This window comes from Arvicanthis niloticus, chromosome 2 (genome assembly GCF_011762505.2).
Source record: "Arvicanthis niloticus isolate mArvNil1 chromosome 2, mArvNil1.pat.X, whole genome shotgun sequence".
In the NCBI taxonomy this organism is placed as follows: domain Eukaryota; kingdom Metazoa; phylum Chordata; class Mammalia; order Rodentia; family Muridae; genus Arvicanthis; species Arvicanthis niloticus.
The window spans coordinates 85,613,629-85,639,223 of record NC_047659.1 but is presented as its reverse complement, the minus strand read 5'-3'; the positions used below and the strand labels follow the sequence as shown (position 1 = coordinate 85,639,223).

At 38.8% G+C, this 25,595-nt stretch overlaps 1 protein-coding gene across 1 annotated transcript in view; it reads left to right on the top strand.

Moving 5' to 3' along the window:
* The window catches only part of Aqr (aquarius intron-binding spliceosomal factor), a 72,680-nt gene that overhangs the window by 46,337 nt on the left and 748 nt on the right, over nt 1–25,595 (top strand). The window contains exons 21-34 of the mRNA XM_034493885.2: nt 1,762–1,908; nt 2,292–2,361; nt 2,773–2,883; nt 5,052–5,161; nt 6,346–6,481; nt 7,462–7,671; nt 9,585–9,722; nt 11,663–11,734; nt 14,154–14,341; nt 14,861–15,032; nt 17,566–17,736; nt 19,485–19,570; nt 21,651–21,825; nt 23,585–23,698. Of these exons, the coding sequence (XP_034349776.1) occupies nt 1,762–1,908; nt 2,292–2,361; nt 2,773–2,883; nt 5,052–5,161; nt 6,346–6,481; nt 7,462–7,671; nt 9,585–9,722; nt 11,663–11,734; nt 14,154–14,341; nt 14,861–15,032; nt 17,566–17,736; nt 19,485–19,570; nt 21,651–21,825; nt 23,585–23,698 (1,900 nt within the window). The remainder of the gene's footprint in view (nt 1–1,761; nt 1,909–2,291; nt 2,362–2,772; nt 2,884–5,051; nt 5,162–6,345; nt 6,482–7,461; nt 7,672–9,584; nt 9,723–11,662; nt 11,735–14,153; nt 14,342–14,860; nt 15,033–17,565; nt 17,737–19,484; nt 19,571–21,650; nt 21,826–23,584; nt 23,699–25,595) is intronic.

The following is a 25,595-nucleotide window of genomic DNA, read 5'->3' as shown; positions in this document are numbered from 1 at the left end:
ATATTGCTAATCTGAAAGTCCAAAAGTCCAAAATGTTCCAAAATTCAAAGTGTTTGAGGGTTGTCTGAGTATCACAAATGTTTAAGATTTTAGAGCATTTTCAGTTTCATGTTTCAAATCATAGATATTCAATATGTATCCAAAATAGTTATGTTAGTGTCAAGTGGCTTTAGCTCTTAAGTAGGAATAAAGTGAGGTGCACAGAGCCATTTGCTGCCTTTGGAGTTTATTCGTAAACATCAGAAGCTGTACGCCAGGATGCCCTTTGGTAGAGTTCAGATCCTACTTCTTTAGCTGGAAACCAGAGCATGCAACTGCCACAAATCTATTCAGTATACATAATATATACTCAGCATTCTTCCAACATATCTTTCATAATATTCACACCTAATCTTCCTCCTTTCATCTCTAAATTCTGACTATTACAAAAGCATTCTTGTCTCCTGATTTTTATGTATTCTGTTTATTCTCATAACTCTTCTGTGTAGCATAGACTTATGTTAAGAACAGTCTTTGTCCCCCCGACTTCTGCTTCTCTAGGCCTTTAGATTCTAAACTAGTATATTTCTTAAATTCTCAGGTACTTTTACTAGATAGGGCCATTCACTCCCTAGCTTGAGAAGTGAGTACTTCTGCCTACTGATAAGGTGACTTCCTCACCACTTTAGTTCTGGGCAGCTTTTGTCTGTACTTGAAGAATGGGAAAGAAGATTGTTAAAAGTACACATAGAGCGTTATTTATTTATTTATTTATTTATTTGGTTTAATTTTAGGAAATTTATTGAAAACATTAGCTTCTTACCCCAGACTAAGAACCTCTTGCCTGAATTGCCACACAAGACTTCAGGTTGTCTGTCCCTCCTTTTCTCCGTTGTCCTCTGTGCTCTGGCTTGGCAGTTTGTGGTTTCTGCTGTTCTTTCTTTGGGGAAGTCTTTTCTTTCTGGCTGTAAATCGCTGAAAGTCTGTGTTCTTTGAAACCAGTCTCTTTAAGTCTTCTTAGAAATGAACATGAATGAATCACTTTACAATGCATATTTCAGATACTTAATGTTTCTTTGATTTGTCCATTAGTTAAATGACTTTTTTCCCCAGATGGAAGACTTAACACCCATTTTAGTAACTCTAAATGTACTTTTATTTCAAAGTTTATATAGAGATAAATCACAAATCTTTCTTAAACATCTGTTTGTTCTCCACACAATTTCAAAGATAGTAGTTCTTTCTTTTTTATTGAAGGTTAGATTTTTTCTTGCAATTTATTCTGATCAAATTCTTCCTTCCATCATCTCCTCCCAGAACCTCCCTACCCTTCCAGCTCCATGCCCTCTCCCCTACACCCTCTCTCTATGAAAAACAAATGGGGAGAAAAGGAAAAAGCATGAAATGTGCACACACACACAAATGTACTTGCGCATCCCATAAAAACAAAAAATCAGAACCATATAGAAAAGCAAAAGACCAATAAGTTTAAAAAAAAACAAAAAACAAAGCATTATGAGAAAAAAATTTCAAGAATTATCATTGAATCTGTTTTGTGGAGGCCATTCACTGCTGGGCATGGGGCCTACCCTTGAATCAGGATTCTATCAACACCCAGTTGGACTCCATTGGAGAAAACTGATTTTTTTCTTCGAAGTGGTTGACAATTGGAGTTAGCTTATAGGTTACGGGTAGGGGTCTCAGTCCACTCCCCTTCTCAGCTCCAGAACCTCATCTGGCCTGGTCAATTTCTTATTTTTAAAATGGGTTTTGCTTTTATAGAATAACTTTCCCAGTAAGAAGTGGAAAGGGGAAGAAAAGAAAAGATGCAGATGGGGAAGAAGACGACACAGAAGAAGCAAAGACCTTAATTGTGGAACCTCATGTTATTCCTAATAGAGGTCCTTATCCTTACAATCAGCCCAAACGGTAATTTGACGGCCTACCTTAGCTACAAACTTGGTTTTATAATGTAAATAAACATTATACAGCTACTGGCACCGTAGGGTGGAGCTCCTGGTAACCTTGGCCTTTGTGTGGGGGTTGTGGGGGGAGGGACTACAGGGCCAGTGTATTTGGGTACCAGAACTTCTGCTGTCTAATAGGCCTAAAATAGGCTAAGTGTATTGGGAACACTGCTGTCTCCATAAGACTCATTCTGGGTTTGAGGCGTGGGTGGAACCAGCAGGATTGATGTGGAAGAGGGCTAGGGAATGTGTGGATGTTTAAACTGGTCATGGTTATGTGAATCTGCACTGGATGCCATTTTGCTGCCTTTCTAACCATCTTGTATTTAACCTGTCTATTTGCAGTAACACAATCCAGTTCACTCATACGCAGATAGAGGCCATCAGGGCCGGAATGCAGCCTGGACTGACTATGGTAAGCAAAACAACTGACTGCGGCGCTTTAAGTGATTGCAGCATCGTGTGCAGGAGAAGATGGCTCTGCTCGTCTCAGTGTTCAGTCACTCGGTAGACTATGGCGCTTGGTTATGTCTCCTGTCCCCCCTTTGCTGTAGCCACGGAAATATTTTTGAGATTTACCAGTGTCAGCCATTAATCAGACACTTTTTTTCTATGTACTTTTTTTCTCCTAGCGGGTCAATGACATGACTTTTTAGTGTTCTTCCATAGATATATGAGTTTCTGAGACTGGATCCTCTGTCCTGTTCATTATGTTACTGAGTCCACCCACTGAAGCGTTTTAGTTATTTATTTTTTCTAAGTTTTTTATTTCTACTTTTTAATAACATAATAACTTAGTGTTTGATATGTGTTCTTCATTTCATAGGTTGTGGGCCCACCTGGTACAGGAAAAACAGATGTTGCAGTCCAGATCATATCCAACATTTACCACAATTTTCCAGAACAAAGGACTTTAATTGTTACTCATTCCAATCAGGTAATTGACTCTGTGTCTATGTCCGTCTGTCTGTGTGTGTGTATGTGTGCATGCACATGCCCATACTCAGAACTTTTTATTTTGAGATTAAAAACATTTACTTTTATCAGCAGTTATATTTTTTTTACTTATTTACACTCCAGATTTTACTTCCCCCTCTTCCCGTCAGCTGTTTCACATCCCATGCCTCCAACCCACCCTCTGTCTCCACAATGCTCTTCCCAGCCCCTCACCCCCCATTATCAACAATTATTTATTTAGTAGATTGGGTATTCCTCAGACAGAGAGCTAACGTATATTAGTACCTGTAAGGCTACATGTAAATCTATTACATAAAGAATCAATGTGTGCTGTGTTAATCCTTCGGAGGGTGTCAGAAACACTGAGATATGCTTTATTAGCTCTGGCATAAAATGTGGCCAGCAGCTCTCAGGGCATCCCGACCCATGGTTAAATTGCTTTCCTTGTAAACCTGGAAAAACTTATTCTCAGGGTCTACCAGTAACTACAGTGGATGTATCCTTAGAAATCTTGGTTTATAATGCACTACAGTTTTTGGATTGTAAGTCATTCTGCTATTTGCTTTCTTTAATTTGCAGTTTTGTTTATTTTTAGTAATGCTACAGTTTATTCATCTGGAATGCTTTAACTGGTTTTGGAATTTATAAATAGTGGTAGCTTGTACAACATGCCAGATTTTTGTTGACCTATTGATTTAGGAAAAAAATTAATTTGTTCTTCCCCTGAATAAATGTAACAAAACAAAGTACTAGGACTTTTTGTTTTCTATTTAATAAAGTTTATTATACAGTCATATCTGTTAGTTAGCTCTTAAGATGCACAAACTCTAAGTCATGTATTATCTCACAGGATCTGACTGAGTTTTGTCTCATGCCTTGATAGGACCTGTTACAGTGCATACTACTTAGGCTGAGATTGTGGAGCAGTCCTAGAGAAGATCTCTTGCAGAAATAGCCATAGAAGGTCTTGTTGCTGAAGCCCGTGTTGTCTTTGACATTCAGATGACCCTCAGTGTCTGTCAGTGTGGTGACAGTGTAGAGTTGCAGTCACGTAGCCCATTTTCATTTGTCTTGTTAACTGCTTTGTTTCCCAGGTCGTTGCATGACTGTCTTGTCCAAATATGCCCCCAGCAACTTTCCATCTTGACATTTTTCTGATTTTTACAATATATAAATTTTCTGCTTCAATTTTTAGTACAGATGGTAAATAATACTATGCACTCCAATTGATGGGTCCTGAGTGTTGAATAGTGTAAAAAAAAAAATAGATAATGAGAAATTTAAATTAAAAAAATAGAGCAATGCTTTCCATTTCTTAAATCTGCTAGAATGTTGGCAGCAAAGGATACATGGGACACTATGGAGCCTGAATGTGTATGCTAGCTTAGGGCAGGGCTGGACTGTGATCAGTGAGAAAGGATGCTGGCCAGGGGGTGATACTGTAAATGGTGCCTTTATTTAGTGTGTCTTCCCAAGTTATGAGACTTTTACCTTTTTTCAAATTTTTTGCCTTTCTACAAAACTTTCTCCTAACCACAGAGGTTGAAGAATAAATGTTAGGATTTGAGAGGACCCTTAAAATGGACATTTCAGCAGTAGAGAGTAGTGAGTTCCAGATGCTTTCTGTCAGAGCGGGCTGAGGTAGCAAGTGTATAGAGAGAACTGGGCTTTGGGCTTGAGAGCTGAGGATGTGCTTTCTCTTTCTCTGACCCTCTCCGGGAATCTACCCTCATGTCCTGTGCTCTGCTGTCTCACTACCATTTGCAGTTGCTGGATTATTTCCCATTCTCTCCAACCCTTGGAATACTGCTGGGTGAAGTAAAACTCGGCATAGTTTATTATCTTAGGAACTGTCACCAATGGAGAAACTAGCCCTTGAACTAGCCTTGCAGTCTATAAATTAGACATAGAGTTTTAAGGCTTTATAGTTCCAGTTAGTCTTGGCCACGTGCACATAGTGCAAATACAAGCACTCAACATTAAATATAATCTTGTTAAAGTTTCTAAATGGCCTAACACTAAACCTGCTTTCTTCTGACTCTCATATACCTGCACATTGCTCTCTGTCTATCTAGGAACTAATCCTTGTTTTATTTCAATGAATTTAAACTCTTAAACTCACTGCCATGTGTTTGCCTTGTTGACCAGGCTCTGAACCAGCTGTTTGAGAAAATCATGGCTCTAGACATTGATGAGCGTCATCTCCTGCGTCTGGGTCATGGAGAAGAAGAGCTAGAGACAGAGAAGGACTTTAGCAGGTAAGACAGTGGCGGTAGATGGTGACGCAGGCACAAAAGAATTTGTAACCTTTTACCCTTCTTAAGAAAATATCAAGAGAAGAGGTGTGGATAATCAAACTTACTTGAAACAGTTGTGGTGTCACCTGCTTAGTCTGTTGTTGAACTGAAAGTGCAGGTGTGGTGCACACTAGCTTGAGCTCTCTGTGTTACCCTGTATTTAATATCATTTGTTATAACTGGAGTAAAATTGTACAAATCTAATTTTTCCTACCATTAGTAGTTTGTTTCTTCAACATTATAATATTTCATTACATAGCAATTTAGATAATAAGCACAATTAATAGATGGACATACTTAACATATCATTTGTTTCATAAATATGACCTTTGACCTAAAGTGAAAACAGACATCAGAAGGACGTTACATGACTGTGCGTGATCTACGCAAAGTTCACTTATTACAGAGATCACCAAGTACTTAGCATATAAAAAGCTACCATGTTACACAGAGAGAACAGTACAGTATAAGCCAGTGAGGCCATAGCTCCTTGGGTTGGATGACCTGGTGATAGTTGTGAACTCTTCCCATAGGCGTTTCCTCTGTTAAGGCCGCTGATGAGAAGGGAGCGGTGGAGATGGGGCACCAGTGCCTCACACCTGCAGATGCAAACTTCTGTTCTCTCTCATTCAGCAGGATTTGTGATACTGCTAGGTCTGAGTGCTAGACCATACACTTGAAACTACAGATAACATAGAATGCATTTTCAAACTTTGAAACATTCTGCTTTTATGATAGTTTAAGCAGGACACTGCTGTACAAGTACCGATCCTGTCCACTCTGTGTTCCTAGCCTATTGGTCTGCTCCAGAATACACTGTAACATGTGGGAAGTTTTTTATGTACAAAAAGCTGACAGCGTGCTTGATTGCTTTCTTTCTCTCTCCTCAGACTGTAATGTTTGCATATAAGCATTGGGTCTCCGGTTATACTTTAAATGACTTTCTGTGGTGTGACCCAAGATATACCACTTATCATTTGATTTATCAATCACTCATAATTAAATATAAATTAAATAGGGCTTCCTACCTTTTTCTTTCTCTCTGATCATTTTAGTTTCTATTATGCTTTCTTGAATTCTGTTGATAGATTTTATCAAAGCCTTTTCATTACAGAGTTGCCTTCTTACCTGTCTGACAAATCTAGGTATGGAAGAGTTAACTATGTCCTAGCTCGAAGAATAGAACTTTTAGAAGAAGTCAAACGATTACAAAAGAGTCTGGGAGTTCCAGGAGATGCTTCATATACCTGTGAAACTGCGGGCTATTTCTTCTTATATCAGGTATGACTGGAGGGCTTTAAAGTGAGACTTGCTAGTACTTGCCTTAGAAGGAAAGTAATTCGAGTTTTAGAGATCATTCTTGAAAGGTTGTTGTTGTTTTCATACTTTAAAATATATTGCATTTCCAAACTATTATGAATACCCTTTGTTTGTATTATTACTTCAACGTTTTTAGCCCTTTTCTGTTTATTTTATGTGTCCAGAGAGCTTCGTGGAGTTGGTTCTCCCTTACACTGTGGACTCTAGTTATCAAGCTCAGGTCGTAGGTGACAAACACCTTTACCCTGAGCCATCTCACCAGGCCCTGTGGTTTTGTTTTATGGTTCCATTTTCTTTGTAAACAACTCCAAGTTAAAGCCAATATTGCTGCCTTTGAAGTCATTTTCCTTCTTTCTTGCTATTTTCATATCCCACCCCCTCACCTCATTATAGGAATGTAACTAAATATTCTACCTACTCAGTCATAGCAAAATACAAAGACATAATTTTATTATGTCATTTATCAACTAACAAGGGAAAGTGTATTGTTCTTTCTAATACCCAGAAATAAAGCATCTCTTAGAATTAATTGATTTCAATTTAAGGCTGTAACTTTGTTAAAATTAATTTTCTGAGCTGAAAACTATTGAGAAAAACAGGGAACCACATAAATGAATAAATGGTAAGTCCTTTGCATTACTAATAATTTCTAGTAAATTAAGACATAATCAAATAGTGCAGACTTTGTGTAACTTGTTCTCAAATAGTAATGCTATTTGTATATTTTAGAAATGATCTAAAATTGAAAATTTTAATGAATTTGATTGCAGAAACCACTTGAGTGCATTCGAAATGAGATTTTGTGGGTTTTGTGAAGCAAATAAGACATGCAGTGTCTTACAGAGTACTCCACTTTAGAGTCAGGCTGTTCTTTAGATTCCTCCTCGCTTTATTTGAAGCATAATCCAGCCAGCAAGGTACAGCTTGAGTTTTTCCTACAGGTAATGTCCCGGTGGGAAGAGTACATGAGCAGAGTCAAGAACACAGGGAGCACCTGCCCAGATGCTGCAGAGGTTTCCACATTCTTCCCCTTCCATGAGTATTTTGCCAATGCTCCTCAGCCTATCTTTAAAGGCAGATCTTATGAAGAAGACATGGAAATCGCTGAAGGGTGCTTCAGGCATATTAAGAAAATCTTCACTCAGCTTGAGGTAAAGTTTCTCAACTTGTTATCATCTTTCTTTAAAAGTTTTGGTTTATCTTTTTAATGAGGTAAATTAAATAGTAAGGTATTGCAAATTGTTAATTAAGAAAAGGTTTTGAAAATATTTACTGTGCATGTGAGAGAATGAGAGAGATAGATAGACAGACAGACTCTATAGTGTTACTATGTCAGTCCTAGCTGGCATGGAACTTTCTACATAAACCCAGGTTAGCTTAAACTCACAGAAATCTTCCCACTTCTTCTTTATAAGTATTGGCATGAACTGTCACACTCAGCCAGATAAGTTTTAGTTAAGAAATAAGCAAGAATTAAAATGAGTTATATCTTTATTATTCTGCCTTTTTTTAGTCTAAAGGATACTGCTATTTAAGAAAATAATGTTTCCATCAGGGATTATTTTTCTCTTTTATATCAAATTCATTGTGTAGCTGAACATGACCTTAAGCATCTGCTCACTGTCTCTTGAGTAATGGAATGGCAGGTGTATGCAGGTGCACACCACCATACCTCATTCATCCAGCAGTAAGCTCAAACCCCAGGCTTTGTGCACAGTGCTATGCCACCAGTCCTCCATCAGGAAACTCAGCAAGAGTTCATTGAATGGGAATTTGAGATAAGCTGTTTCTTAGTTGATCAGTAGACACAAAGTAAGGTTCCTGTAATAACAGGATGCATGATCCTGATAGCAAAGTGAAGGCTCATCACTAGACAGATAGAGAAGGCTCTGCTGGAGGCCCAGGAGGAAGCTCAGGACAAACATTCCTTGCAGCAAGCTTATAAGCAGCCACCTTCAGACTAGTTTACTTAGTAGGAATATGTGAAGGTGCCACTCTAGAAGAGGGACTTTGTATCTTCTCTGTCTCCTAAATATGCTTCCAACCCGTCCCCTAGTACCTAACACATAGTTAGTAAATATTGATAACTTCTGGATAAGTAGATAACTATATAGGATAATGTTAGTTTTATATCGGAAAATTAGAATAGCAAAATTATACTGCTCAGTGTGTAGTAGCATCTGCCTTGTTGGGGAGTACGGAGCAGGAGGTACATACGATCTAACTTGAATCAGTAATACTTAAATTATTTGAGAAACACAACAAATGTTAAAGAAAATTTTGAAGTAGGTGTGTGTAATGTTCAAGTCTGGGGAAACCTGATATTGTTGTACCTGTTCATCCTCCGCCACAGCTGAGCTTCAGACTAGTCCTTGTAGATTCCAGGGCCCTTCCTATATTCTCTGTCAGCTGACTTAGCTGGGTTAAGCAGATCCTGAGAGATGTGGTAGGAGTTGAGAAGAGACATCTCCTCTGTTTCTCCAGCTTCTATTAGACTGGCCCACCACAGTTCCAGCAGCTGGGGCAACCCAAGTCCTAGGGCTCTGACTACACCTCATCTCTTAGTAGGAGTGGCAGTGACTTTGTTGCTGTTGCCAGTGTCTACATTGGATCATCCCCTGGCTGACTTTTTAGGTCTCTTGTCATTTGTACAACCAGTTGTTTACTATTTAATAGGAATATGTTAGATAGTCTTAGAGGAACTTTGAATAATGCAGCTATATATTGCTGGTTGGTGTTTTGTTCAGTGTTCTTTTTTTTTTTATAATGAAAATAGGTTATATATAAAAAAGTCCAGATTGTAGCTTGAATATCAACTCTTATTTGAACTCAGATGGCACCAGTAACAAAAAGAATTGTAAATCATTAGCCTTAGCTTAGTATTTTCTTATGGTTCACTAGGCTTGACTTATGTATTATATTAATAATGCATGATTATATAATAAATAATTATGTAATGTATTATGTATAAATATACTCAAGAATTGTCTGATTGGGTGGCTTGTGCTTAATACACATGAACTATTACTATACTGAAGTTGTCTCATTGGGACTCAATTCATAGGAATTCAGAGCTTCGGAACTACTTCGCAGTGGACTGGACAGATCTAAATACCTCTTGGTGAAAGAAGCTAAAATCATTGCTATGACATGTACTCATGCTGCCTTGAAACGACATGACTTGGTCAAGTTGGGTTTCAAGGTAAACACATAAATCCTTAGTTCATCTCCTTGTTGAGTTTCTGTTTTTTTTGTTTTTTTGTTTTTTTGTTTTTTACTTTTTTTTTTTGTCATGGTCTAGATTGGTTCACTTCTTATGAAAGGTCTTATTTAATTGTTTTAATGGTCTGTTTTAAAAGTAGATGGTAATGTAACATTCCTATGATTAATGAAGCTAAATCTAATTTAATTTTTTATAATATGTCTATCAATTACTTGATTGTCTAACCAGACCATCATTGTTAAGGTTTCGTCTTTACTGAGTAGTACTTGTTTAAACAGATATAAAAGCTATGAAAATAATATTTCACAATCCTTTACCCCACTACATTTATCTACAAACATTATTCACAAAATAAACATGCATCCAATTCCCATTGACTATCTGTAGTAAAATGATTTTATTTATATCATCAAGTGAGATATTAAAATGACTTACTGTCTGATACATATGAGCAGGATTGAAGTTTATGACTCAGTTAAAGTGGAACATAACAATTGAGTAATAATTTTGAATTTTGAATTTTCCGTCTTTATCACTGTTAGCTAGAAACTAACCAGAACTCTCACCTGAGTACAGATCTGTAAACTTGTACCTGGTTGGTATGTTGTTTGAGAAAGAGTTGTGTACAGGTTTGACTACACGGCAGCATTTATTTGTTGAGGAAAGTAGCTAACAATTTTAAGATACATAAACTCACTGAAAGGTTATAGAACTCTTGTTATCTTGGGAGATTCCTCAGCCGCAGGGCAGGGCAGACATAATATCTGAGTAATGCGTAGTGTGAACTTACCCAAGTGTGACCTTGTCCTTTTGCAAAATACTCATGAGAATTTTTCACCTGAATATTTTCTTCTTGGTACTAATATATATCTGTGGGTGTATAAAATTTGATAGTAAATTACATGAATTTAATAACAAAGGATATCAGTATAGTCAATACTAGAATTTTTAGCTTCTTTTGTATAGCTTTGTATGAGGTCTAAAAATACTGCTTATCAAAATTTTGCAGAATTTTTTTCAGTACTTAAAGTGGTAAGCTCTAAAGTTATTCCATGTAGGTAGGTTTTTTCAAAATATTTTTTGTTTTACTTTTTCAACATTTGTTTGTTAAGAGAAGGCCGTGCTATATATATAGCCTTAGCTGGCCTGGAGCTTGCACATATATATATATATATATATATATATATATATATATATATATATATATATCAGGCTGATCAAAGTCATAGAGATCCATCTGCCTCTGTCTCCAGAATACTGGAATTAATGGAATTGTATGTGCTGCAATGCCTGCCAAACTTAAAATTTTAAAGTCTTATACATAGATGTACTTTAGACAGACCACAACTACTTTGAGTAGGTTATGTCTAAGGATTAATTTTTTCCATAAAAGAATTTAAAAGAGTTGAAATAGCATGATAATCCTTTGACTGTCAGTGGCTTAGAACAGGAAGGGAATGGTGGAGATTCCCGAACCATTAGTAATGGTATTTCTCGAGAGTGGACCCTAGAGAATAAACTCAGAGCCGGCTTGAAGGTAATATGATAGATTTTGGCAGTGTCTGAGATCCAGGTTTGAGGTGGAAGTGGATTATTGTGATGCATAAGAGATTCCTAAAGGTAACAGTACTAAGGAAATGGCTACATGAACAATCAGGATGATTAACCTGTAAAGAATGTGGAGAACTAAACTGGAAAGAACCAATGTGAAATTGCAGTGAGCTCCTCTCACCAGTAGATTATATTGGGACGCCTGAGGTTAAGAACATGACTGGAGATCAATCAGGCTGCAAACTTGATTGTGTCCTTTATACATTTCTGTCTTAATATAAAAGTATTAAGGCTATTTAACTATTTTTTGCTTATGGTGATAATTGCTTGGCTTTTCAGCTCCTCTTTGATAATATTTTCTTTTGCAGTATGATAACATTTTAATGGAAGAGGCTGCTCAGATTCTGGAGATAGAAACATTTATTCCTCTACTTCTGCAGGTAAGAACTGAAGGACAGAGACATAGGTAAAGAATCCATGGGCATGTGAGTTGAATCTTGGGTATTGTGAGCTTCTGGGCTAATATCCAATTAGCAGTGAGGGATTACCATGTGTGTGTTCTTTTGTAATTGGGTTACCTTACTCAGGATGATATTTCTAGTACCATCCATTTACCTAAGAATTTCTCAAAATCATTGTTTTTAATAGCTGAGCAATATTCATTGTGTAAATATACCACATTTTTTTATATCCATTCCTCTGTTAAAGGGCATCTGGATTCTTTCCAGCTTCTGGCTATTATAAATAAGACTACTATGAACATAGTGGAGCATATGTCCTTGTTATATGTTGGAGCATCTTCTGCATATATGCCCAGGAGTGGTATAGCTGGGTCCTCAGGTAATGCTATGTCCAATTTTCTGAGGAACCACCAGACTGATTTCCAGAGTGGTTGCACCAGCTTGCAATCCCACTAGCATGGAGGAGTGTTTCTCTTTCTCCACATCCTCCACAGCATCTGCTGTCACCTGAGTTTTTGATCTTAGCCATTCTGACTGGTGTGAGGTGGTATCTCAGGGAAGAAGAAAGACCAAGTGTACGTGCTTCGGTTCTTCTTAGAAGGAGTAACAGAATACTCAAGGGAGCAAATATGGAGACAAAGTGTGGGACAGAAACTGAAGGAGGGGCCGTCTGGAGACCATTCCACCTGGGTAACCGTCCCATGTGCAGTTACCAAAGGTAGACGTTGATGTGGATGTCAGGAAGTGCATGCTGACAAGAACCTGATATAACTGTCTTCTTAGAGGTCTGCAAGAGTCTGACATATTCAGAGGCAGATGCTCACAGCTGAGAAAGAAGGGGCTGAAGGAGCTGAAAGGGTTTGTGACCCCATGAGGAGAGCAAAAATACCAACCAACCAGAGCTCCCAGGGTCTAAACCACCAGCCTGGGAGCACATAGGGAGGGACCCATGACTCCAGCTATATATGTAGGGGAGGATGGCATTGTCAGGCATAGGTGGCAGAGGAGATTCTTGGTCCCATAAAGGCTGGACGCTAAATGTGGGGGAATTTGAGGCGGGGGGGGGGGGGGCCGCTAGGGGCACATCCTCATAGAAGCAGAAGAAGGAGGGATGGGATAGAGGGTCTCTGGGCTGGGGGGAAATGGGGTAAGGGGATAACATCTGAAATGTAAATAAAATATCCAATTGAGAGAGAGAGAGAGAGAGAGAGAGAGAGAGAGAGAGAGAGAGAGAGAGAGAGAGAGGACAGACAGACAAAAAAAAAAAAAAAAAAGAATCCATGGGCATCCTTGCTGCACTTAGGGTACTTACTGTCCTGATCCATGCTCTTCTGCTCTCACAGTTTGCTGTTCTGTTTGCAGCCTGTGAACTCTTCCTCTCATCTACCCATGGCTCTATATTCCCTTCAGGCATACTATTTAAAAATTCCTGCTTTAAGCCAGGCTTAGTGGCTTTAATCCCAGAACTCAGGAGGCAAAAGTCCGTGGAACTCCGTGAGTTCAAGACTAGTCTGGTCTACAAAGCGAGTTCTGGGGCAGTCAGAGCTACATACTGAGACCATGTCTCAGAAAAAAAAAAAAGTAAAAATAAAAAATGTCCATGGTTTATATCTACAACATAGTTTTTAAAAGATGATTATTATTAGGTAATTTGGAGGGAAGATGAGTTCTTTTGTCTTTTCCTTTGTTAGAGTTGTTTCTACAGATGTTTCTGGTGTTCCTTGGATGCATTGCTTTTTGTAATTGTGTGACTAAATTTTAACACAAGTAGTGTTATTTTGAGAATGCTTCTTATTATACAATATTCTTTACTATTGAAGCATTACAAACAAAATATGGAATTACCAATATAAGACTAGAGATCTGTATAATGTACAGATAAATTTAGTTATCAAAATTGCTTTTATAAGCTATCATATAAACGTTAATGTTTATTTTATCTAATGTAAAATATATTTCCTGGACAAGGCGCCATGTAGCATAAGAAACTGAAGTATATGAAGTTCTTAATGGTTTTTACTCTTGAGCTCCCCCTCAGAACTTCTTGGCATACCTCTAATACCAGTGTTCACTTGAGCGTCTTTCCACTTCTGTCCCTGGGCATGCTTCTTCTTACTTAGATTTTGTTTTACGCTGACCATAATCTTCAAGGTATCTTCTGTACTATTAAGGAGCTTTACCCACTCCTGCTTATAACTCAGGTCAGGAGCACTGGCACCCTTGTTTCAGTGCCAGCCCATTGTGTAAATTCACTAGGCTTCTTTAGAGAGCTGCTGAAGGTTGAAAATCTGTAAGTTAATGATGTCATCTGATAACAGTTCTTATGTGTGGTGATCTAGAAACCCTCTGTAATGTATTAATTGAACTACTTTGGTGCTTCCTCACTTTTCATGTCTAGAATCCTCAAGATGGATTCAGCCGATTGAAACGATGGATTATGATTGGTGATCACCACCAATTGCCTCCAGTCATTAAGAACATGGCCTTTCAGAAGTATTCCAATATGGAGCAGTCTCTTTTTACTCGCTTTGTCCGGGTTGGAGTTCCTACTGTGGACCTTGATGCTCAAGGGAGAGCCAGGGCAAGGTGAAGATTCACTCTGAGTTAAGAATATAGGTTCCCTGAAAGATCTTTTACATAAAGTTTTAGCCTCCTCTAAAAATTGTTTTCTTCATTAAATTGATATTAAGTGACTGAAAAGGATTCACTTTATCTTCTCTCCAAGACCCGACCTTAATGTAATGATAAAACCTAAAGCAAAAGTGAACAAGGGGAGAACACTGGTTCTTAACTTTATAAGGAATGCCAGCCACTTCACAGGTCCTCCTAGTTCCCCACTTACAGGCCTTCCTGGCTCTGTAGTTTATGACATAGCAATAGTTTACACAAGAGCACAGGAGAGCTGTCAGCTTTTGGAACCTCTTCAGTCCCTGTCTTTTGATTACTTGGTGTAAGGAGCCTAAAGTTTTCAAAATATTGTCGGTAAAAAAGATGACTAAGCTTGGCCACTAAAACTAAGACAGTGTGGTTCCTTAGAATGTCCTTGTGTATACTGAAGGGTCCCACCTTGTTAATCTTTGTGTTCGGGGCTTTGTCTTGGGACAGCTTGTGTAACCTCTACAACTGGCGTTACAAAAACCTAGGGAACTTGCCGCACGTGCAGCTCCTGCCAGAGTTCAGCACAGCCAACGCAGGCCTGCTCTATGACTTCCAGCTCATCAATGTGGAAGACTTTCAGGGAGTGGGAGAGTCAGAGCCTAACCCTTACTTCTACCAGGTAAGACAGAGTGTGCAGCTTCGGAGTTACCTTGTATATGCCTGGCTGAGGTGCTATGGAATTCAGCAGTGCTGAGCCATGTGACCAGCTACCAAGAAAAAGAGATTGCAGCCTTTCCTTACAATTCAAAGGCCGTCATTTTCAGGTGATTCAAAGAGACAGAGAGTAACTAAACTCGGTAGAAAGTAGGAAAAGCAAATATTAACAAGTTTGTAATAACAGAAGAAAGGACTTCATTGTTGAATCAGAAATAATAAAAAAAAAAACTTAATTGATTTGAGAAATATGTAAATAAAAATATACTGAAAATTCTTATTAAAATCTATATAGAGAACTCAGTTGTTTACCCCAAAAAAAAAAAAAAAAAAGTACTTCAGAGAGATAGTGCAGCAGTTAGATGCACTTGCTGGTCATGCAGAGGACTAGGCACTCACTCGGCAGCTTAACAGTGGAGCATCATGCTAATTCCAGATCTGGTGCCTTCTAGGCTCTGTGAGTAACACACACACACACACACACACACACACACACACACAGAGAGAGAGAGAGAGAACACACATATATACAAAATAAACCTTTAAAAGTTAAACTATTAACTTTTACTTTAAAAGTAAATTTAAACTATTAACCCAGGAAAAAAAACACAATAAAGGAAAATATTTCACCTAGAGAAAAATGAGTAAATTCCTAGAAGTAATAAATCAGTAAGTCAGACAGAACTTGATGGTGGAGCAGACATGGGGAGTGTAGACTCCTGAATTGCAATTCCAGTAGGAAAATAATTTGCTACATTATCATATGTACTCAAAACACTGTTCTCACTCCTACTATCAAATAAGAAGTTGGATGAATTTATAAAGACAGTATACTGAAATATTTTCACTACACATTATTTTGGAAATAAATAATTTAAATAGCTATCAGATTACATTTTTCCTGTTATGTTTGAAATATTTAAGTTACTCTCTCATAAACTTGCAGCCTAGGAACAAATATGACCTTTAAATGGTAAGTCATTTAGAGTCTATTCAAAGTAGACACAGGTTTCCTGTTATGTGCCTTTGAAGGTGGTTTGGGACTTGATCATTGTCTCCTGATGGCTTTATTACATAGTGTTTGCGAGTCCTTGCCTGAACCACATGACGGTACTGACCTGAAACATTATCCAAGTTACTCATCTCTTTATTTGTTAATTCTGTCTCTGGTGAGGTTTTAGTATATAAGAAATAAGGGCATTCTCAAATGATGATGGTTTTGTTAAATGTATTTCTGAAGTATTAAAAACCTTATCCACCCATATATGATCACTGTACATTTAAGTAATACGCGTTTTAAAATTAGTGTCTGAGAGGAGAATAGATGGAAAGTTAATGAAAGCCCCTAAGTTGGAACAGCTGTGACTGATGTGGCCCGGCTCCTGAAGTGTCTGTCAGTATGCTCTTCCTGTTCACCCTCACATCTGACTCGGGCAGGGCGCGGGGTTAAGCAGTCCTCACTGCTCACAAAAGTGAAGCACTGGTTTCTATTTGCTGAGAACTCAGTACATTAATCTTGCCCAAAATACCTGAATCCTCAAAACTGGATTTTCTTCAGCCTTCGCATTTATTATATAAGGTCATTTTCATGGTCTCTGGTTTGTTCTTTCTATATTAGAGCTGATCCTTGGATAAATGTGTTTTGCTACCAATATAGAAAATGGAGATTTACACGGTCATGTGGCTTCTTGTCCCCTGTCTTCCAAAGAACTAGAGAATTTAAATGAAAAAGATAATTGAGACTGTCTGTCACCAGGAACCTGGATATAAATGGTGTCTCTGAAGTTCGTCCAGTAATTTTCCTCTTGCCTTGGCCTGGAATCTAGCTTCTTATCTTTGTATTTTGCTTTCCATGATGTGCTGTGTTCTTGCTTTACTTTCCCATCTGATGCCTGAACTCAGTCTCTACTGAACTGGATTAAATAGCTCGGGATCAGATTTCTCACTTTGAAGTTCAGCAAAGCCTTTGCTTTTAAGCTTTATGTCACCCATCTTTAACCAGAATCAGCAGAAAGCCAGATTACCAGTTGGAGAGCACATCCTCTCACCTAGGTGAGTCCAGTTCAGGTGGCAATAGGAAGACAGCAGAAACAAAGTCAACAGAAACATCAGGAAGCATGACAGGCTTAGGAAGGCACTGTACACAGTGCAGTCAGCTGTAACACAGCTAGACCTCCATCCAGTTAGACTGGATATGTACACACTCCTTGGATAATTTACCCCTTCATGTTATATTTGTTGGAACAGCTGCAGTTGTAGGACATTATGCAGACTACGTATCATGATTATTGTGGCCCCAGGAATATTAACCTCTTAGTTGATAACTCTGTGTGCTATAGTACAAACATCAAGGTTTTATTAATATTAACCTAGAATAAGACTGTCCTTCAATTTGTCAAAAATATCCACCTATTAACGTTTTACCTAAGATGTAAGCCATTTTGTGAAGTAGAGCCAAAGGGGAGTTAATGTCTGCCGTGGCTGTGCTTGCATTACAGAACCTTGGAGAGGCAGAGTATGTAGTGGCACTCTTCATGTACATGTGCTTGCTGGGTTACCCTGCAGACAAGATCAGTATTCTCACAACCTACAACGGACAGAAGCACCTGATTCGGGACATCATCAACAGGCGCTGTGGGAATAATCCACTGATTGGAAGGCCAAACAAGGTAGTTCTATGGATGTAATGTTTTCATAGTCATCTTTTTGTCAAGGAAAAGTTTGCATTCATCATACGTTGTTCATATGGCTTCCACTTTGTCTCACAGACAAACTTTTTAGTAGGTCAGGATGGCAGCAGAATTTTCATGTTTAGTGTCTACATGTGAGAACCAGAGACTTATTTCAGAATGTCAGTTTTTATAATTGTAGAAAGCCATGTTAAGTAAGACAGACTAATATAATATGGGCACATGAACTGGACATATTTTATATAAGACTTACAAATACTTAATAAAGCATCCCTTTCTTGTAATTAGTTGTCTTTCCCATCATTAGATGTCAGAAAGCTGTAAATGGAAACAGAGTAAGGGAAGGGAGATGCAGTTCAGTCTAGAGTGCTTGCTTAGGATTCAGAAAGCTCTGGCTTCCATCCTCAGCACCACTTAAACTGTGGTGCATGTCTGTAATCACAACTCAGAGGTGGAGGCAAGAAGATCAGAAGTTCAAGGCCATCCCCAGTTTTATATCAAATTTGATACAGCTTGGACTACATGAGATCCTGAATAAAATAAAAAATTTTTTAAATGCAATATGATAGTTCTATACATCAAAAGAATGGGTAAAATTGTAAAAGTTGAGTGTCAGGTAGTAGAGCCACTGGAACTTGGGGACTGGGATATCACTAGTGAGTATATAAATTGACTCAGAAACTTTGGAAAGTAGTTTAATTGTTCATGAAGTCATGCATACACTTAACAAAGCCCCATAGTTCTGCTTTCTGCAATGAAAACATGTCCACAAAAAATACTGCAATATTCAATGCAGCTTTATTTTAAAGACCCCTAGAGTAATAGGACATCTAGTGTCCATTAGCAGGCACATGTATAAATGGGAGCCTGGCTGTCAGGCAGCAGGACAGAGTGAGCATCTTTGTACAACGTGGAAAAGCCAGAAGCTTGTGCTGTTCACAGAAACTGAGTGTTAAGACTTTATGGTTCTACTTGTGTGCATGTGCAGAGGCTGCAGGAAATAAGAGAAGTAGATCCAGCACTGCCTGGAGCTGGAGGTTGCTTGTTTAGAACAGGGCATGAGGTGGTGGACATTGTGGAGGTGGTGGTTGTATGGGAGTGTATGGGAGTATATGTTGTCAAAACTCATTGTACATAAATTAGACTTGTGAAGTCCACTTCCAAAGAAGTGTTTTATAATAGACTTCCTTAAATCAGAGGGACTGTAAATGGTGACTTAAGAGAAGCAGTAAGCTTTGTTGAATTCATAGAGCAAGGATGAAGACCTAAGAATTAAAATTAATGGCTAAAATCTTAATGAACCTCCTTTCATAGTAAAAAGTGCTACGATGATGTTTTTTCACTTTGACAAGAATACTATGGACAGATGCTAGGGACACACATTGATTAATGAGTGAGTATACTCTGCTATATTTTTGAGTATTTGGGACTCCACTTAATAAGCTGAACATAGCCTGCCTTCTGAAGCAGGATATGTCCAGTGGAGGAAAGCTGTAGGTTCAGGACAGTTCTATAGTTGTTAGCAATAGTGACAAGTCTGTAGACATGAGTGGGAGTTGCAGGAGGACATGGTCCAGCTTTAGTGGTGCTCACTGACTTGTTAGCGTTGATATGATTGGGTATCTGAGATCACTTTAAAGGGAAGATGCTGGTCTCTAGCACTTTGTTAGGATAATGCCTGACTGTGCTTTTGAAAATATACCACGTTCCCCACCTTCTTTTCCTAGGTTACAACGGTTGATAGATTCCAAGGTCAACAGAATGATTACATCCTCCTTTCTCTAGTGCGGACCAGGGCTGTGGGCCATTTGAGGTAGGTGGGGTACAAACTTTATACTCTTACTAAAGGCTACTGTCTCTTTCAGTTTCGAGCTTCAGTGACAAAGTAGCTCTAGATTTGTTCAATTAATTGCTATAATTAATCATTACGGCAGCTGTAGTACTTTTTGTAGGAATAACACCAGATCCCTTATGTGGTTTATCACTGCTCTTACTACTGAATATTTACCTCATAATGTAATAACTGTAGCTTTTTCACATTCAGTGACATGCAGAGAGAAGTTTCTACCATAGATAGGATCTTGGGAGTCTTGGATCTGTTAGAAACAGTGTCCGGATCAAAGGAGCTACAGGGGAAGGGGTGTCTTATGGGACATGTTTCAATGCATAAGGCTTCTGGTTTTTCTCTCCCCACTATCTTTCAGCTTCATGAGAGAATAAAGGAGCCATTTGTTCTCCCGGGATTAAGAATGGTCCAAACAACCTATTTTTATCATTTTTGTGATGTATTTATGTACTAGAGATTTATGGGAGTAATATCTTCTTATTACAAAGCGGCCGTTTGGTTTTATATAAATCTTCATCTCATGTGACTTACTACCAAAACTCAGGAGAGCCAGAGTTCATTGTCTTAATTTATTCGATGGATATAAAGAGAAGGTTCTCCAAGCTCTCATAAATTGTCATTAAGTCCAGATCTCTTTGGAACTTAGATTCTATTAGACTGATAGTCTTTATGTAAGAGTAACCAAAGACAACAGTGTTTTAAGAAATTGTTACACAATGATAGCAGTAAGTTAGCTTACTCTTGCTTATTGAAGTCTCAAACATTTTGTTAGGTTTGCTGTCATTACTGACCTAAGACCTCTCAGCTTCAAGTGTAAATGCTTGAATGCTGTGTCCTCTTCTTTCTCTGCAGGTACCAGGCTTACATTTAGATACATTCAGATAAAACACCCATACATGTACAAGGAAAATAAACCTTTTTTTTAATTCAGTACTAGAGTTCTGTAGTGACCTCTGCCTAATTTTCTGAAAACTAAAAATGCTCATGACTAGGGGTTGACTCACAAGGTGATTTCACCAGGCATCTCCAGGTTTCCTAATTAAACACACCCTTATCCTTCCAGTATTGTTAGTGTGCTAGGGTCTGGATATGCAGGATTCAATTCAGCCTCCACAGTCTCCACCCTTGAGGAGTCTGGAGCCCAGTGTGAGACAGACACATTCAAATAACTTGGGAAGATGCCTTTACCTGAATATACCCAAAAGATCAATTCTACTCTTCTCCTGTGCTATGGGGACCACACTTGTAAAAGCCTGTTAGCCACTACAGTACCAAGGACTAGAAAATGTCTGCTCACAAGGACCTGGACAGTCCTGTGTGTGCTTGAGCTAGAAACAGATCTAGAGCCTCCCAGATGTGACAAGGAAACCACGCAGTGGGAACGTGAGTCCTCAGAAACCGCTTAAGGCACTTGCTTCTGCCACCACTCCATTGTTTCCTAGACTGCACTGTTTACATGTTCTTTTCTATTTCTGTGAAAGAACTAATGCTACGGAACTCTAGCACTTACCAGCTAGGAGTGCGTGTGCGTGTGTGTGTGTGTGTGTGTGTGTGTGTGTGTGTGTGTGTGTGTACACAAGCTAGCACACTGCCAGTTGGGAATAACTCTATATTAGGAATTTGAAAAGAAGCAAAAGAAATTTCTACTCAAATGTAAAACTGATAAATTTTCTAGGAAGGAAAATTTTTTCTTGATAGAGCCTGGGATTTGCTGGCAGAAAAGTGAAAGAAGATGGTTGTCATGGTGATGATAGCATGGTGATGAGTCGCTGTACCTGAGCCATATGATTCTGCTAGGGCTCCTTGGATCTTTTAAACCAGTGCATTGGTTATTTGTCTCCTACATGGGCACACATGCCCAATAACAAACAAGGTGTTAGCAATGAAGCACTCACATGGTTTACTGATCAATATATTGATTTGCTTTATGGTTATTAGGTCCTCAAGGATTTTATTACAATAGTTTAATGAGACTATTTAGTAAAACAAGGAAAGGGGTTGCATATGTACATTATTAATTTCAAATTAATTATTTTGTTTCCTAAAGGGATGTGCGTCGCTTGGTGGTAGCCATGTCAAGAGCCAGGCTTGGCCTTTATATCTTCGCTAGAGTATCCCTCTTCCAGAATTGCTTTGAACTGACTCCTGCTTTCAGCCAGCTCACTGCCCGCCCACTGCATTTGCATATCATTCCAACAGAACCTTTCCCAACTTCCAGAAAGGTAGGCCTTTCTTTCATCACTGTGTAGAGCAATATGCCCCAGTGTGACAGTGGGTTCTCTTACAGTCAACCACTTTAGGGAGAATACCCAGTCACTGATATGAAATGCTCTTTACTCCAAAGAACCAAATTGTATAAAGTAATGTCTGCTAATACTACCTGAAGCTTAGTCTCAGGAATCAGCTGCACGTGTTTATTATCTTCTTTGGTCTCAGCAACAGATCTGTAGAGGCTTTCTGAGGGTAAGAAGAGTTTGCCATACGTCAGGTAGGTGTAAGCAGGCTGTCAAGTGAGAGTCTATTTTCTCGTCAGCCCAGAGCACCTCCTAATCAGCCCATCTGCCTGTAACCTAACTGAGTAATCTGGTTCAGTTTGTGAGTTCTGGAGAGGTGGGACAGGGAAGACACAACCTCTGGACTGAGTGCCCTCTCCCTTCTGTCCCTTCTCATAATGACCCTCTGACACTTCTTCCTCTATTCCTCTCTGTAGGGTAAGCTACAGCGTAGTCTATTCTTAGATCCTTTCACACAGAGGCACAGACACCGGGTTATGTGGACTGTGACTTTGTTGTCTTCCAGCCGCATACTTTGCCATTTTGCTTTTTTCATTTAATGAAATGTCCCAGAGGTCAAGGAAATTAAAACAAAACAACAACAAAAACCTATTTTATAAATAAATATACTCAGTAAACCTGTTTTTCACTCTTCTAAAACAAACAAAATAAGTTTGATGTGTTTGTTCTGCGGTGATGTTAACTACTTCTCTTTAAAGACACTTCCGTTTGCTTGTCTGTTTTATGCTTAAGAAATGCCAATAAGAGAAAACAGGAGGGAAGGGGGAGGCTGTTGAACAGCATCACAGAACCTGAGGCTGCTCGGACGCCTGCCCTGCAGCTCTACGCTTGGCTCCTGTAGACTTACCGTTACACGCCAGCTACTGTTACATGCCAGCTACTATAATGGGGGAGCCTTTTTTCCTGGAAAACTTGTTTTTATACTAATAGACTTCCACATCAGTCCCTACAGTAAAAATGGGTAAGATTTTATGTATGATCAGTGATTACAAATAGAGAAGTTATCAATCGTCAAGGTGGCTCAAAGAGAAGGATAGATTTGTTGTTTCCTTCAGTTGCTTTGCTGTTTTACCGCTACAGAGATCTTTCTCAGCAACTTCATGAGAATCTCCTCATCCCTCTGCAGACCTACAGAATCTAGCTCTCAGGGTGCTGTAGGTGAGGGGTCTGTGCAGTGACATGTCTCAGCAGAACCTGACAGATGCTGCAGAGCTTAAAACAGGGATTTGAATATTACATCCATAGCTGATAGTTACATGTTAATAATAATAAATGCTAACATCTTATGCTTTAGAAAATATAAATAGGAAAAATAGTTCTTGTATGTTCATTCTGAAACATTGTAGATCCTCTCTGGATTCCAGACACTGATGGAAATTGTTGCTTTTAGACTATGCTGGTTTAGTTCCTCTGTTTGTGAGGTTTCATCTTATTCTTTGATATTAGTTCACATGTTAAAATTCTTAGTTTACTTACCAGCTCAAAGTTGAATTAAAACCTAATGACTCTGAAATATATTGTCTTCCATTTCTCTGAATTTCATGGAGTAGTTCCTGGACTCTGGCATTGGATTTTATGACCTCCATACTCTAGCGGTTGTTATAGACTCAAAAATGAGCTTAGGCTGAAATGGTAGCTTCTGGGTTTTATTCACTAGACAATTTACATTCTCTTTGCTGTCTTCTAGAATGGAGAGAGACCACCTCATGAAGTACAGGTAATAAAGAATATGCCCCAGATGGCGAATTTTGTGTACAACATGTACATGCATTTGATACAGACTACCCATCATTATCATCAGGTGAGTTTGCTCAAGATTGACTCTTATTTCTCTAGCTGTAAAAAGAAACTCCTCTGTAGAGTGAATAGTACTACTAACATGTTTTGGAGAATCCACAGTTGGATCTTATTATTTATGTGACATTCATATTCTGATGTCTTTGTATAGATATAAATTGGCATCACGTACACATGCTCCAAATGTACAATTTGATGCATTCCGTATTTATTGCATATGTATACAGGCCTAAAAGTATCACCGTAGTGTAGATAATGATCATAGCCACGGTCCCCAGTTGGCTTGTGTCACTTTGTGCTTCCCGCCCTTCTCTAAGCCCACTGGGGCGTGATTTCTGCCATTGTGGACTAGTCTCCGCTTTGCAGACACTTCCACTACTGCCAGCATCCAGTGTGCACCTTTCAGTCAGCTGTTACTCGGCCTTTTTGTTTGTTTGTTTTTTTAAGTCATTCATGTTGTTGCATGTTCTTGTCCAGTTGGTTGGTAGATTGTGATTGTTTCCATTGTTGGATGTTACAAAGTAATTGTTGTGAAACCCTTTGCCCTTCTTCCTCTGAGGAAAGTGACTGCCTGATCTTACATGCACACTTAACTTCTTAAAGTGGCAGACTAGAGTAGTTTTTCAAATAGAACATATTCTCTCCAGGAATGCAAGTGATCGCCCTGCATCCTCACCTACACTTGACAGGAAGCCTGCTTGTCTTAGCAGGAATAGCAATAGGGTGAGCTCGGTGAGCTGAGTGGGCTTTATTGTCGTTGATTCTGTTTGTATTTTGGATTCATTTTTCCTCATTTTGCTTTGTTATTTGCCCCTTTATATACTCTTTGGTGATGAGTTGGTTCACATGTCTTACTGTAATGAGCTCTGAGAGGTTTTCTGTGTTCCAGCTACAAGTTCCTTATCAAACATGTGCTTTACAAATTTTCCTTCCTAAATTGTAAGTTGTGGGGTTTTTTAAGCAGTTTTAGTAGAGTTTTGAATTTTGATATCCAATATATGAAGTTACCTTCCTTTAATTCATTACTTGTATGCTCTAAAAATAGTTACTTTAGTCCAAGTTGATGAAGACTCCTCTTCCAGTTACAGTTTGGGTTGTGGTGTTTACATGTGGAGTAGGTTTGAGCTCATTTCTCGCATGGTTCCGTGCAGTGTTGTAATTATTTGCCTATATGTGGATCTTCTGTAGTTTGACTACCATTCCTCAATAGACTAGTTTATTCTCCTTTGAACTACTAGTTGTGACCTTAGTAAAGAACCAAACACACACTGCCTGCTGTCCCTCCACCATCTCCATGCTGCCTGCATTGCAGTGGTTAGCATAGCAGATCTTAAAATTAGACAGACAAAATGAATGTTTCAGTTCTATTCTTTTTCTACCTAGTCTCAGCCGGCCGCTTTCCAGCCCCATAAAAGCCCACTGTAGTTGAGACAGAATGACTCCAACAGTGAAATTGTTTGTGGTCAATTTGGGAAAATTAGCATCTTACCAATTTCAAATCTGTCTCTCTGTGAACATTATGTGTCTCCATCTCTTAACTCTGTTCTGAGAGCCCATTGCTATTCTGAGTGGTACTTTTTAAAATATTTTCAAATTTTCAGCAAGCTTACAAAATCTAGGAGGAAAGAAGCTATGGCTCCACTCCAGCCTGTCAAGGCCTTGAGAAAAACTGGAGGCTGGAGCTCCCCTTCTCCTTCCCCGCCATGTCCTGGTCTTAAGACTTGACTCTCCTCACAGGCTGCCTCAGTGAAGCTGAACCTTGAGCTGATGTGGCAGTCAATCCTAACCAATCACTGCACTTTCTTGGAAGCGCTGCCAAAAAATTCCTTTGTGTAAAACTCAGAACTTTTCATGTGGGTTTTTATTGATTTGTGACATGTAGGCACATTCTTTGGCATTAG